This window comes from Trichoderma camerunense (assembly GCF_050948025.1).
Source record: "Trichoderma camerunense strain CBS 138272 chromosome Unknown V8C40scaffold_16, whole genome shotgun sequence".
Lineage (NCBI taxonomy): Eukaryota > Fungi > Ascomycota > Sordariomycetes > Hypocreales > Hypocreaceae > Trichoderma > Trichoderma camerunense.
Window position 1 is genome coordinate 225910 of NW_028145354.1, and position 14486 is coordinate 240395.

Here is a 14486-nt window from a genome sequence, read left to right on the forward strand (position 1 = left end):
GATCACCTATAGTACAGCTTTCATGAAGAAAAATCTCGAAGAGATGCATCGGTTGCGCCTTGTAATAGCTCACAGCTCTACAAGCTAGCAACTCTCTTATTAGGGAATTCTTTGGCATCACCATCGCGTGTCCAATATCCTCAATCTCTCATATTCGACGATACAGTGGCCATCCCAAGCGAATTGTCGCCTATTATCCTCCGTACAGGGGATCTCCGTCTGGTTTAGCGGGCGCTTAGTTGGGGAACCTGGACGCGTCCGACTGGCCCTCAACCCCCGATCCCCACCAAGCCGAGGCGGGAGCCACAACTCCCAAACACCCAGTGTAACATTACCAAAATTAGCGAAACAATGCGACCACTCAAGCTGGGAAATTCAATGGAAACCCCATGAACTCAGTGAACAGGGCCCAGCGGTATGGGCATGGGCTCTTATTTGTACTTTTCAGAGAAAGCAACCCCTTGGAAACCCCCTTGATGCCTCACTAACGGTGCCTGGAAACTCACCTGCAACGACCAGGGCGAGTTGATGTCGTCTTGGCATAGTGGCTGGCTCTGTCAATGCTGTCGCGGCACTTGCAATAATGGCCTGACTTGTTGCTGGGGATAGCTGGATCTGTATCGAAGGGGATCTGAGAAGCGGTTAGCGGGACTGTTCGTTTCACGCCGTGACCGACCGTGCTTCTCGGGGGTTGTGTCTTTCTCTTCATCTCTTTAATATCCTCCTTCACTTTTTGTTTCCTTAACGATTGTAGGCGACGGCGTAATAAACGAGTGTTGAAGAACTTCTATTCTATACCACCGCTGGACGGGACCATCTTTAATAATAATCTTTTCTTATTTTACTCGCTCTCGAATCATTTCTACTCGACAATTGCTCTGAGAGCGTCCACTCAAAAAAGACATCAAAAACTCCATTCAAAATGCTGGCCAAATTCAACCTCGCGGCATCTCTCCTCGCCGCCACCGCCCTCGCCCAAGTGCCCCACGCAGCATCCGTCCTCCGAACCGACGATGTTCTCTCCACGCCGTACGCCTCGCTCCTCGGCTTCGGCGACGACACCATGGCCGTAGCCCGCGGCCTGGACGAGAGAGCCACGGGAAACTCGAGCATACCATCTGACGTCAAGCTGCTGCCCGATGGATCGCTGGACTTTACTGCTTGGAATAACCTCACGAACGCGGCTTGCCAGGCGCGTCTTGCCTCGCTCACACGGACTTCGAATCCCTCGGGAGACTGCATCTGCTACAATTTGCCCATGCTGGACGTTACTACCGGCATGTTCGAGGCGGATCTTCGGCTGTATCGCGTTTCTGACCCGAGAGATGACTTTGTTGGCGTGCCGCCCAGTGAGATTCAGGTTGGTGTGGTATACAAGGGCGCCAGCGTGACTCCTATGAAGCCAGTGACTTCGGGGTCAAGCTCCAGCCCGCCTGTCAACATCACCAAGAGAGACAGCAGCTCTTCCAACACGCCGACTCTGCTGCAGTCGTACATGCTGGTCGGCCAAATCGACAAGGACCAGATGAAGAACAACTTGTCAATGTAAGTCTTTTTTACTCCCCTCATATACAACATTTCTTTGCGCCATGCATCTAACAAGACAACCCAGTGCCGACCTCGAAGCTCTCGTCATGCCCACCCTCACCCTCTCCGCAGTAACCTCCACCGGCGCCCGCATCAGCTCCAACGTCTCCCTCAACGAAGCTGTCTTCCTCGTCGGCGTCTTCTCCAAGGACGTCATTCTCTCCGACTTTGCCGCCGCCCAACAGGCCGTCTCCCTACAGCAAGCCGGTCTCAAAAACGGCACCGTCGCCTTTGTCCTTCCAGGAGTCAACCTCATGATTTTCCCCACCGGCCTCGTTATTACTGGAACTTGGTTGCTCATTGGGCTGGCTGTGTACGGATTCGGCACGTATGAGAGGATCCAGCATGTTACTGCTTATAAGCGAAGAGCTATGCATGCTAACAGGGATAACGCTGCCTACCGCACTTTTTAGAAGGATGGACGAATTGTTGGATGTAAGAAAGAGCAGGAGGGGATGGATAAGTTGAGCGTTGAACAAAAGATTGGTTATTATGGGTGAGATGGTTTATGATTCCCCAAGCGTATTTTGCTGCCCCTTTTTATTATTTCACATGTGTACACATACACTATAGCAAAACATTTCTTTGAAACTCACAATATTACACGACCGAATTAAACAGACGAAGGCGCAACTCAAAATTTGACATATATATATATAAACTATACGTGATATCTAAAATAGTCATGAAATTCTATCGAATACTACTTAAAATACGAAACAGCATCTTAAAGGTCAATCTTGTAAGGGTATATCCGGCAGCAGCTGGTCATTCGCCATGTAACCAAAAACGTAAAGAGATAAAGGAGAGAAGAAGAAAAGGCCATGAACCCGTCAACGTCATAAGACGTGCATCTTGCGCACATCTATCATAATCTCTCTACTCCGTAAAAACTGCAAATCTATAGAAAGCAGATAAAGTGGTGTCAAAAAGGGCAAGGGGAGGTAAGAGGAAAAAAGAAAACAAATGAAACATCATATCCCAAAAGTCTCACGACATGTAACGCGCCTTAAACACCGGCTTCAATCCTACCAGTCCCATATATCCTCAAAAATACCAAATCCATCAAAAAGTCCATCTCATCTTCCATGAGGGTAGGAAGATAAAGTACCTCATTTCGTCGGCGTAGCCTTGCGGAATCGGCCTTTGGCCCATAGGAGACCTTCGGTGAATACCACATATGCGCCAGTAATGACCCAGAAACTTAGAATGACTCCCAAGCCACCCATCAGCCGAGCATCGACAATGCTACGGGTGACTGTTTCTCGGACAGAATTATTCATCATGAGCCAGCCATAAACAGGCACCAGCTGTGAAGCTGTAGTTGTCACCGCTGCGGTTGGCTGAGGCGCCTTTCCTCGCTCCAGCTCACGCTGAGCGATGGTATCGGCCATGCGCCAGGCAACCTTGTTGTTGATCTTTTCCCATGTGCATTCACATGCAGCTGCGCGAGCGTCCTTGGCCATCGTGAATCGTAGCTGGTGGTCTTCAGCAAGCTTTACAGCCTTAGCAACGAAGCCGTCCAAGTCGTCGGGCGGGACTAGGTAGCCCGTCTGCTCGTGGGCGATAATGTCTGATGGGCCACCTTCATCGCGAGCCACTACAGGGACACCGCTGGCCATAGACTCCAGCACAACCAGGCCAAAGGTTTCTGTGACGGAGCAGTGCAAGAAAACATCGCCACTGGCATAGTAAGTAGCGAGATCCTCTCCAACCTTGAAGCCGGCGAAAGTGACGGTGCCCTTTTCTCTGAGAGGGTCGAACAGCTCTTGGACTTCCTTTTCGACGTCGGGGTTTCGGTTTCCTCCAACAATGACCATTTTGAACGGTAGCTGCCTAGCATCCAGTTCCTTGGCAACCTTGGCGAGGAAATCGAAGCCCTTTTCACCGGCAATTCGAGAAACGGTGACGAAGATGATTTCTCCGTTTGGCGCAATCTCTTTTCGCAGGGCTTCACTCCTACGGCTCGGGTTGAACATGGTGGTGTTGACTCCTCTGGTCAAGACCTCGAGTTTGTTGGCCTGGACTTTCTGGCCTTCCAAATAACGTCTGACGAATCTGGAGGGGTAAAAGATGGTCTTGATGGACGAGTGCCTGAAAAGGTAGCTTTGCACAGCGTCGAAGGCAAAGACTGCCGCGTGGCTGAGGGGCGCCGGGAAGAGGATGGAACAGTAGCCAGCCAAATCCGTCTGGAAGTTGCAAATGATGGGAATCTGCTTCTCCTTGGGCTGCTGCCTCAGCTGCAGCATGACTTGAAAACCCAGACTGGCCGGGGATGCGAGGTAGATGAGATCGGGAGGCGCATCATTGCCAAAGGTGCGAGAGTAGAGCGTAGAGTTGCGAACAGGATATACGATGGAGAGCTCAGGGTTGAAAGGCAAGGGATAACCAGTGACACGGACTTCAGGTTGCTTGTCCGCAGGAGAGAGGCTAGGAGACGGAGGTGGTGAAAAGGTGTTGTGGTTGGTGTGGTTATGAGGAGCGACAACAGCGACCTGGACACCGTGATCGCGCAAGTGGTTGACCAGCATGAGAGTTGTCCTGCTCACGCCGTTGACCGGGCCAAATGATTCTGTGCACAGCAGAATTCGCTTGCCCTTGAGGGCGGCCGGGAACTCGGACAGATCATGCTCGGGATACTGCCCCGATCCAATGAGCGATGTTGACGCCATGGCGGCCAAAGAGAGAGGCGTGCTGGCTCTGCGTTGAGGGACAGGCTATAGGATGAGGTGAAGAGATGCTATGAAGGATAATACACAGCTAGCGGTCACAGAGCGAGTGTGCTTGCTTTTTGTCTTTTCAGACGATGCAACAAGATACCCAACGACGTCCGAGAAAGGCAGTCCCACGTGGATCAGGCTGATATGTTGCGCATGACGGGAGTGGCTTTAAGACAAGGAAAGCTGCAATAGGAATACATGAAAGTGGGCACGAGGAACGTACTCTGGACGCAGTTCGTCGAGAAAGAGTGACTAAATAACGTGGGGAGAAAGAGGCATATTCTCGTGTAATACTTGCCCAGATCTGTACATGGTATGGCCGACCATCATGTGGCGAGGTAAGCGCCGGATGGATCGATGTCAGTCAGAGCCTTATACCTTGCCAGCCTTTTGTCACTTTTTTGTCTTATACAAGACACCACTTTCAGCTCTTTACCTCATGTAGGCTGGCTGAGCATCAAAAGAGTGGCAATGTTAGTGCTGAATGCTGGTGGTTGCCCATAGACGAATCGAGATCAAGATTGTTATCAGCTGAAATGGGCTGTGCTGCCTCTCTGCTCTTCCACCATCTCACCCAAAGACAGATGCACTTACAGCCACATCTTGATCACTTGCACAACACCTTTTTTTTGTCTCCAAGGCTGACCCTGCATCCATCTTTACCGAACCTTGCCCATTCTGTCCTGCGGTCCGGGTCAAGCGAAGACAAGCTTCGAGCGGCATAATTGCGAGATCTACGGAGCCCAGATGGACGAATCAGCAGCCGTAGCGCAACCACATTCCTAGCGCTGACCAATAACAGCACGTCGCCCGCTCAGTATCTCGACTCTGCGAAAGCTGCGAATCGGGGCCTTGAGGACGACCCTCGTGCTTTATCTGGTTGGACATGAGCGACTTTTGAAGTAGTGGAAGAGCAAGAGCAGAGATTGTCGCGGGTTTTTGTTGAGTGCAAAAAGGCATCCAAGCCGGGGTCACGTGTGATGTACTTGCCAAGTGACTGGCGTCTTGTGACGGAGAGTCTAGCCATGGAGTGCAGCATGTACGATTCGCGTGCCGGTGATGGACTAGGGTCCGATTCATTCTCGTTTTATTGTTCTTTCGGTGTTAGTTGGCGGAGAAATTTGTGAGAGGTGGTGGGTGTAGTTGATCAAGAACGGCTTTAATATCGGCGGCGAGGGTCTCACCAGTAGTATGGGGTAATCCCTCACTTCACTCAAGTCTCTTATGGGGTGCATCGTGCTAAGCTTCTAGTCAACTTATAGATTACTGGTATTAGTAGCACGTTGTCTCTAGTGAAAACAAGAATAAAACATTAAGGTACGTGCACTAATATGCTGCTCAATATTATGGTCGGACATAAAGAGGCGGGGCTCGCTCTTCGTTGCGAACAACTTAGTAGATCTAAACAAGTAGGTTCCTAACAAAGTGCCATGCTGCGATGCTGATTGCTCTATAATACGTTACTGAAATCATAACCAAGCTGCCTCCAAGTCTCCTCCTTGGAACTCCATTATTGATTCCCAATCTAACAATTCGGCAAGTGAGAGAATAAAATCCGGCGAGGATCTGTTGATCCGCACATTTGGAGGCTGCTGCTGTGCCTCCATATCTGGTAATATTGATGCGTTTCCTAAGCGTAGCCTCCCATCTTGGTAAGAATGATTCAACTCTTCTATAGAAGACTGGTGTTTAAAGATTGTATGGAGAGTTTCTAGCAGGCTCTCAAGCTCCGCTTTACGGTACTGAGCGATAACATAACCTCGCATAACCATTGAGTCCAGAACATCTAGCGCAGCGTTGATCGAAAGGCTACAATTATGAGACGTAGCTGGTATTGCTTGTATAAGAGCAAGCGAAATTGCGGCAGAAATCGTGCAATCTAGATCGAAAGGTAGAAAAGCTTCTATGTAGGTGTTAGTATCCACATTTAGAAGACCACAAGGATATCCAGAAAAGAGATACCTAAAAGATTTTGCCTTTGAAGGGCCACCAGAACATCAAGGGAGGCTAATGCTGAATTATAGCAAGTGTCCAGAAGTGCTTTGACCGGTTCCGCCAAAACTCTTACCTCTCCTCTTCTAGGGTAGAGTCCGGATTGTGCCAAGGTGCTGTGTATAAGTGATAGAAACAGTGGCCTAATAGTGAGAATAATACACTGGATATGTAAGCTTGATCCCTCTATAGCTTAACAATTGGCGGTCTATCCAAAAACCTCTCACCTGGTGATAGTATAGCATGAGTGTGGCAGATGCTCGAGAAATTGGAGCGGCACCCATTCTGGTGAAGTCACAATCTTGTCTGAATTCTTTCCCTACCGCCGCCGTTTTTCTGAGAGCTTTCTGGGCGTCTTTGACGTACGTACTTTTGAGCCGACCTGTGACGGTATATACTGCTGGTTGAAGTTTAGATTCAGGACATGAGCAGAAAGGAGAGCACCTGATTCACTTACTACGAAGTACATCCGCTAATAGTCGAGTCAGACGAACGTGAAGCCCAAACATTTGGCAATCCCCTTGATCGTGGTCGGGCTCAGGAAGTAAAACGGTTATTTCGTTGTCTTGAATGCAGTTGGGCGCACCCATCAAGGAGGAAAATCTCTTGTCCAGGATATAAAGCGTCCACCACGCATGTCGATGCCTGTGCAATTCCGTTATAGTGAGCGATGCGCCGGTCAATTCGCGGTGAAACCCTTGAGACAGGGCAATTCGAAGGGCCTGGCCAATCTGTCATGGTCATTAGACAAATATGAAACCATATCGATGGTATGTCACTTACATAATTATACGCTGCGTTTCGATGATCGATTGACTGCAGGTATAGCGAGAGGCAACACAAGATTTCGACAGACAGAATACTATCAGTATAATAGCCGTGCACGTCAGGAAGGAGCTCTATGGCTCTTAGCACATAATCGCACCCCGTAGGTCTTTTATCTGAAGAACCTGGCATGATCAGAGCTTTGCCAAGCGCCATTATGAGCAGATACTGTATGAACCACAGCCTGCTGGACCGAGGTGGTTCAACCCATGGCCCTGTGGCATAAAAGTCGTTTAATCGCTGCCGAAAAATGTCCTCATCATACAAGTGATACATGGGCCCGAGATAGAATTTGACAGTGTCGGTAAGGTACAACGAATAAGTGAGAGACGGGAGTCGATCTATAGTCAGTGGTGCACTAGGTGTAGTTTGAGAGGTTGACGGCCAATCTAGGACAAAGGCGCCACCGTCTGAAGTCGCAGGTAGTTGCGGTGATGGTTGATCTTTGACACATTGCTGTAAGATTGACATGGCTTGTTGAATGTATGCCCAGGTCGATGAAGGCCCAAGAAAACCTAGGGAGATGTCAGACTACGCACATTTCACTGACTCAAAATGCTGATCAACTCACGTCTCCTCCCTTCAGTATCTTCTATTACCTTGGAAGGGGTTGTGGCCAGCGGATTGCAGATTTCAGCTGCATCATCGATTCCGGCGGTCTCAGCATCTGAGGTAGCACCCCGAGCGTCAGTGTCGTCCTCGCCTAGTAAATAGTCAAAACACAATAATTCTTCTGTTTAGATTACGTTTGTATACTAACCTTGTAATTCATCATCTTCGCAAGGATAACTGCGAACGCGCTGACGTTTACTTGTATGACTAGGGCTAATATGGGGAAGATGGCTCGAAGAACGTTTGAGTTCATTAAGGAACCTAAGTGAGTTTTATTATACATTGCAAGAGACTGAATGTGAATGATACTCATAGAATTCAAGTATTCATAAGACGTTACTTGCCTTTCCGATACAACTACTTTCTTGTCTTCGGGATCAAAGGCACATTCGACAGAACGACTTGAGCAGTTTTGACACGGGAGAGAACCGGAACATTTGACTTTTCGTTCGCGACAGCGTATACACCTGCATAATATCCTTATCAGCTGCCTTGCATTTATCAGTCCCCTGTTTGGTACGAATCTCTGCTAACGCTGTGATGGATCTTTTGCCTCGGGTCAGCGTGACCGGGGGTTGATCACCCGAAACATCGTCTTGGGGTGCTCTGTGTGGATTCATGAGTTTGGCCTGTCGGATAGTGAGCCGTCGAGAATATTGCTCCTCGCGTCATACGCATACGCAGGGGAGGATGGTGGAGGAGTTCTCCAAGATGTAGTGCAATGCGAAAGCTGTGCCGCCATTCGGATAGCCGGCCCGAGGGTCCGATCTAGTGCTCGGATGCCGAAGCCGAAGACCCTCTCCATACTGTGTAAGTCCCGACAAGCTGATGTATAGGAGCAGCACAAAAGTCTGAATTTAGATTTATCTGACGCCCGTATTCAGCTACTGTACAACGGAATTGAATCAATCATCCTCGAATCTCAATATGGCTGCGGTAATGGCAAATGCATTCTTGAAGCAAACCGCTGCTGGCCGACTATGCAAGGTATGTACGAGCAGTGGCGCTATACTCTGGTGTGTTCCAAACATTTGGTTATTGACAGTAATCCAAGGCATTCGGCATTCGGCTGGTAACCAATCCGCAAATTGTCCAGCTTGCCCGAAATGCTGGCTTTGACTGTCTCTTTATCGACCTAGAGCACTCTACCATCTCCATCGATGATTCAAGCAGGCTCTGCATCGCTGGTCTGAACACTGGCATTACCCCATTCGTGAGAGTGCCCCATCAGTGCGGTAACGGCTTCGTACAGCGTGTACAAGATGGGGGAGCAATGGGCATAATCTTTCCTCATATCCATGATAAAGGTAACAATTCCAACTTGGGCATTCTACTAAAGAACCCGAGATTCCGACATTCCACATGGAAATTACTATCAAAATTTCTTTTGTATCATTAACTTACTTTTCCAACAGGAGATGCTCAAGCCGCAGTTTCAATAACCAAATATCCTCCCCAGGGTAAAAGGTCCATGACGGGGCAGCTACCACTATTTTCCCTACAACAGACACCGATCCCGGTTGTGGTTGAGAAAACCAATTCGGAGGGTTCCACCGTCATTCTCATGATAGAGACTCTTGAGAGTATCAAGAACATTGATGAAATTGCGGGAACCGAGGGTGTCGATTTGCTACTGATAGGAGCTAATGACCTGTCCATTGAGTTGGGTGTCTCAGGTCAATTTGATAGCCAGGTTTTTAGAGGAGCGTTGGAAACAGTGAGCGGCGCATGCAAAAGACATGGCAAAGTCATGGGCTTGGCTGGTATTTACGACAACTCTACATTTCAGCAGTGGGCAGTGGATGTGCTGGGAGTGCGATTCATTCTTGGGCAACAAGACTCGGGAATTCTTGCTAGGCATGCTAAAAGATGTTTGGAAACTCTGCAGGCTCTAGACCCAAAGTAAGCATATGTATTTGCTTTAGCTGTAACAGGTAGCATAATTACCAGGTCTACTAAACAAATGAAGTTCGGAAAATGGCTATACTGCTGATAAAGTACAAAGATTCTGCTTTAGTACTCTTATTGGGATGATACGGTGGCTAGCTCCATATCATGTTCAAGCTATCACCTACCTACTATATTAGGGCCAAATGTTGCTAGTCTTATCATGTCCGGATAGTTGGGGCTCGGGACGGCATCCCGAGCTGAATACATAGATAAACCACGAATTGAACAAGAGACCTCGCGCAATACAAGAACGCTTTCTATCCCCTTTGGCGATTCCATGTCCAATTGTTCAAAGATATCCTAGACACCATGGATCTTGAAAGAAACATGACTGATAAACAATCTATCGAACTCACCCATGTGCAGAGCACACATGGTGGAGAGTTCAGAGAAGTTGGGCCTGAAGCAGGCGGAGGGTTGAAGAAAAATCTGGAAAGCCGTCACATAACTATGATAGCTCTGGGTGGTGCTCTTGGAACAGGACTCCTTATTGGAACGTGAGTACTTGCTGTGATCTGATTCAAAGTCCTATCAAAGTTGACTGATAATATACAGTGGATCTGCCCTTGTCGAAGCTGGTCCAGCAGGCGTGCTCATCGACTACTCGATTGTCGGTTGTGTGGTATTTCTAGTCATGTCTGCCTTAGGAGAGATGGTATCATACATGCCACTACCTCGTGAGCTCTTCCAACTTTCGATCGTTGTTGGTATAATACTCTGACGTGAAATAGACGGTTTTGGAGGATTTGCTACCCGTTTTGTTGATCCTGCCTTGGGATTTGCCACGGGATATGTGTACTTTTTCAAATACCTTCTTGCTGCTCCCAATCAGCTTTCGGCATTTGCCCTTATTTTCCAGGTACGCGACTGCTCATCATTTGATACTAAGAAGACGTTTACTGACGTTTACAGTTTTGGGTCGGAGATCGTGTCAGCCCAGCAGTCTTTATCACAGTTGGCCTAGTCCTGATCTTGGTGATCAACAGCGTCAATGTTCGTGTCTTTGGAGAATTCGAATTCTGGCTCTCCTCTTTGAAGATAATCATCCTTTGTGGAGTCATTCTCTTAATGTTGATACTGGCCCTAGGAGGTGGTCCGACGTAAGATATAGGCCATTCGTTCTGCTTTACTTCATTCTAACAAGACATGTTTTAGACACGACCGCACCGGCTTCCGATATTGGCACGACCCTGGTGCCTTTGTCGAATATAAGTTACACGGAAACGCCGGTAAATTTATTGGCGTCTGGAGTGCTTTGGTGCAAGCGTAAGTTGTGGTCAATATGTCGCCTGTTTACAAGTACTGACTTCCATTGACTCCCAGAGTATATGCGTTTACGGGCACTGAGCTGGTCGGAATGACTGTTGGAGAAGCAAAGCATCCCAGACTAGCAATGCCACGGGCAGTCAAGATGACATTCTTTCGGATCGTCTTCTTTTATGTGCTTTCCGTCTTCTTCTTGGGCATGGTAGTTCCGTCCAACAGCACGGAACTCGTTTTTGCTACCAAGTCCTCTGCGAGCGCTGCCGCTTCGCCGTTCGTTGTGGCAATTCGACTAGCAAAGATTCACGGTCTCGACCATGTTATCAACGGCTGCTTGATTGTGTTTGTGTTTTCTGCTTCAACTTCAGATCTCTACATTGCCACTAGGACCTTGCACGCCATTGCGGTTGATAACAAGGCTCCCCAAATCTTCAAAAGGACGTCAAACCAAGGTGTGCCATTTTTTGCACTTGGCTTTTGCGCTTTATTCTGCAGCTTAGGGTACTTGAGTGTCGGTGATGGCTCGAAAGTCGTGTTTGGCTATCTCACCAACGTGGTCACAGTATTTGGTGAGTTGGCCCTAGACCAACGATTATTTTCTTCTCCTGACACTTTGGCTCCATAGCGCTTTTGACATGGATTTCGATCCTAGTTACGCACATATTCTTCCGAAGAGCTTGTAAAGTCCAACAAATACCACGCGACAGGATACCCTACATGGCGCCGTTGGGCATATATGGATCTTTCGTAGCTCTGTGCTTTTTGGTGATTCTCACACTGACCAAGGGCTTCCAAGTGTTTATTGGAGGATTCGACTATAAAAGCTTCATCGTGCAGTATATTGGTATCCCAGTATACTTGATTTGCATATTCGGCTACAAATTGGTATACAAGACAAAACGAGTCAGAAGCTCTCTGGCAGACTTGGTCACTGGAGTACCAACGGAGACTCTTGCCGAAGAGAGAAGCCGAGTTGAAACGGAGAAAGCACAGTCACGTATGGGAGAGAAGGGATCAAAGTTCTCAATCTTGTATTCCAAGGTGCTGTCATGGCTCTTCTAGGACATTTACTGTCATATGTAGTAAGAGATGTTCGAGACTAGTTTATAGTCGCCAACATTCATTATAACCGTCAAATTAAGATAAAACACAATTTGATACTAGTTTTCTGATCAATGGATTGAGTTTTCAGCCAAAGGTGACAATATTTTTTGATGGATGAAGTCGGATGATCCCTCGTCATATTGTATACACGTAGGTAGACAAGACAGCCTCAATTTACTTCTAGAGTTTAAATAATAACATGCGAAGGGAAGTAGAATGGCAGGTTTCAATCTCTTTACTATATTCATATTTTAACTAGCATCTTCTTAGCCTCTCTACAACTCCAGTGCCTCGCCCGACACATTGTCCCGGTAGTATAGCTCTTTCTACATTCCTTCATTCTGCTAGCTACTTATGCATCCGGGAGGCGAACAACATAATCAATTGCTCTCGCAACTCTTTCTATATTCGACTTGTTCAGGCCGGAAATATTGATACGGCCATTGGGAGGAAGGTAAATATGGAACTGCTGGATTAGGACCGAGCAGTGTCGCGGCGATAGCTTAAGAAACCTTCTGGCTGTTAGAATGTATACAAAACTGAAGTTCCACTGCTAGGTAACCCACGAGAATAAGCCACATTCTTCGATAATGTGCCCCCAATGCCCAGGCGTCTTTCAATGCCAAATTAGCGGATATGCATAGTCGATCTGACGACTGTCATCTGCTGCTTACCTTGAGAACTTTACTCAGTAAATTATACAACTGTTGCCGCAATTTGTACAGCCGATGTCTCATAGCAGACAACTCCGTAGCCCTTGAAAAGACTTTAGCCTTTACACACTTAAAAATCAGGTCGCCGCGAAGAGAGTAGTTGCTCACCACATCTGTTTTAAATAGGCCGAGCCTTGGATAATGTTTACCAGACGGGAGCCGTAGGCTGGAGAAGAAGAAAATTCCCACCGTATTAAGCATCGCAGACGATCCTGCGTTGCGCTTGCTGCCTCTGCAGTGCCGCATACGATGTGAAGAGCACCGCAACGCTCACCGTACAGGCCAAAGTTTTTCGAAAAGGATTGGCAAACAATCATGCTGAAGCCCAACTTGGCAAACAGTCGTACAGCGAATGAGTCCTCCTCAAGTCCTCTTCCAAGTCCCTGGTAGGCCGAGTCGAACAGCGGGATGTGATCACCGGCTCGAAGCGCCATTGCTAACTCATGCCACTGCTCCTGCGATGGGTCTGCGCCAGTGGGATTGTGACAACAGCTTTGAAAGATGAAAACACTGTTGCGGGGGGCCGACGTGATGGCTGCAAGGATAGATGGGAAGTCAAGAGTGCGATCAATTTCATCGTAATGCGGATACTCGACTGTTGATAATCCTACTAAGTCGAGCATCGGTTTGTAATTGCCCCAGGATGGTGTGCCGATGAATACCTTTGGCTGTGGCACGATGCACTTGGCCAAAAGAAGTACAGCAAGATGATTTGCCCCAGTACCGGAGATGGTTTGTACTGAAGCAACCTAGCATCTTTGTCAGTTTTTTAATTCCATGGCAATCAGAAGGTTGAACTGACATGATTCGCCGCAAGACGCGAGCAGTCTTGGCCGAAAATGAGCCTAGCTGCGTGATGCAGAAATTCTGGGTTTCCAGTAGTGACCTCGTACTATATGTATCATTGTTAGAGCTGGAAATATGGTAGAAGATGGAGTTATCCTACATCATGTCCCAGACTCTGCTTTGAGAGCTCAACTTTGGCCTAATGAATCACATTAGATTTCAAACTTTGTGATGTTATGGTGATGGGCTTGCCTGCTTGATACAATCCATTTCTTGATAAACGCCCGCCTCGTTTCGATAAATACCAACACCGAGATCAGCTTTTTGATCACAGATATCGCCGTCGGCCCATTTCTTCAGTGTATACATCGGGTCCGGAGGACCAGCCTCGATGTCGTCCAGCATTGTATTGATCCGTGAGCCCATCGCAACACAGAAGTAAGAGAACAAATAAATCAACGAAACAGGTTAATATCAAGATGAACCGTTTGCAAGAACTGATTTTTTACATTTGCACTACCTGTAAAATAAATGATTCCTTTGACTCTACTTGTATGTGTGTTTCGGGATACGGGGCCGAGGCGGATCATACTTCAGCGCTAGTCAGGGTGACTCGGAACTCTAGTCCGAACCCAGCTTGAACTATTGCATACCCTGCCCTCTTACAAACCGTTCATTATGCTTGGCATCAGTATCGCTAAAAATGTTTTGTTGACAGCTGGAGGACGCACCTTTGGACTGGCTTGACCAACACCAAGTACTACAGCTGAAACCTAGCCTATCTAGCTACTTTAAGATTTACGGAGCGAGAACAGGGCAGGGACCCATTTGACCTAGCTGCTCTCATCTTAATTCTTGACTGGAGGTCACTTCGTCACATAATAACTTGTCTTGATTCTTCTATCTGCTATGAAGAAGCTTTCCTATCTGTTAT

The 14486-nt window shown here is 47.7% G+C and overlaps 6 protein-coding genes across 6 annotated transcripts; 3 read left to right on the forward strand and 3 right to left on the reverse strand.

The window, feature by feature from the left end:
* Positions 1-473: 473 nt before the first annotated feature.
* Positions 474-2287, forward strand: V8C40DRAFT_68242 (uncharacterized protein). Its single transcript, XM_083223305.1, has 2 exons — positions 474-1545; positions 1613-2287. Exons 1-2 carry the CDS (start codon positions 923-925, stop codon positions 1998-2000), a joined length of 1011 nt encoding a protein of 336 aa, XP_083070089.1. The 5' UTR covers positions 474-922; the 3' UTR covers positions 2001-2287.
* A 1-nt stretch (position 2288) lies between these two features.
* On the reverse strand, positions 2289-4551 carry V8C40DRAFT_68222 (glycosyltransferase family 4 protein). The gene has a single exon (XM_083223304.1). The coding sequence runs from the start codon at positions 4257-4259 to the stop codon at positions 2700-2702; it is 1560 nt and encodes a 519-aa protein (XP_083070090.1). The 5' UTR covers positions 4260-4551; the 3' UTR covers positions 2289-2699.
* Positions 4552-5628: 1077 nt separating this feature from the next.
* V8C40DRAFT_252346 (uncharacterized protein) lies at positions 5629-8449 on the reverse strand. The gene is made up of 9 exons (XM_083217375.1): positions 8271-8449; positions 8081-8203; positions 7885-7997; positions 7696-7827; positions 7083-7639; positions 6757-7030; positions 6527-6699; positions 6270-6462; positions 5629-6210 (listed from the first exon to the last, which is right to left on the reverse strand). The coding sequence occupies exons 1-9, from the start codon at positions 8354-8356 to the stop codon at positions 5777-5779; spliced, it is 2085 nt and encodes a 694-aa protein (XP_083070091.1). The 5' UTR covers positions 8357-8449; the 3' UTR covers positions 5629-5776.
* A 168-nt stretch (positions 8450-8617) lies between these two features.
* Positions 8618-9642, forward strand: V8C40DRAFT_281421 (HpcH/HpaI aldolase family protein; the record flags this gene model as incomplete). Its single annotated transcript, XM_083221606.1, has 3 exons — positions 8618-8723; positions 8791-9043; positions 9152-9642. Exons 1-3 carry the CDS (start codon positions 8664-8666, stop codon positions 9640-9642), a joined length of 804 nt encoding a protein of 267 aa, XP_083070092.1. The 5' UTR covers positions 8618-8663.
* A 371-nt stretch (positions 9643-10013) lies between these two features.
* On the forward strand, positions 10014-12011 carry V8C40DRAFT_276607 (amino acid permease; the record flags this gene model as incomplete). The annotated part of the gene is made up of 7 exons (XM_083220866.1): positions 10014-10183; positions 10242-10363; positions 10418-10545; positions 10599-10786; positions 10842-10952; positions 11010-11518; positions 11575-12011. 7 exons carry the CDS (start codon positions 10014-10016, stop codon positions 12009-12011), a joined length of 1665 nt encoding a protein of 554 aa, XP_083070093.1.
* A 394-nt stretch (positions 12012-12405) lies between these two features.
* V8C40DRAFT_276608 (pyridoxal phosphate-dependent transferase) lies at positions 12406-13957 on the reverse strand (the record flags this gene model as incomplete). Its single annotated transcript, XM_083220867.1, has 7 exons — positions 12406-12565; positions 12620-12666; positions 12728-12809; positions 12875-13515; positions 13569-13658; positions 13713-13751; positions 13805-13957. The coding sequence occupies 7 exons, from the start codon at positions 13955-13957 to the stop codon at positions 12406-12408; spliced, it is 1212 nt and encodes a 403-aa protein (XP_083070094.1).
* Positions 13958-14486: the final 529 nt, after the last annotated feature.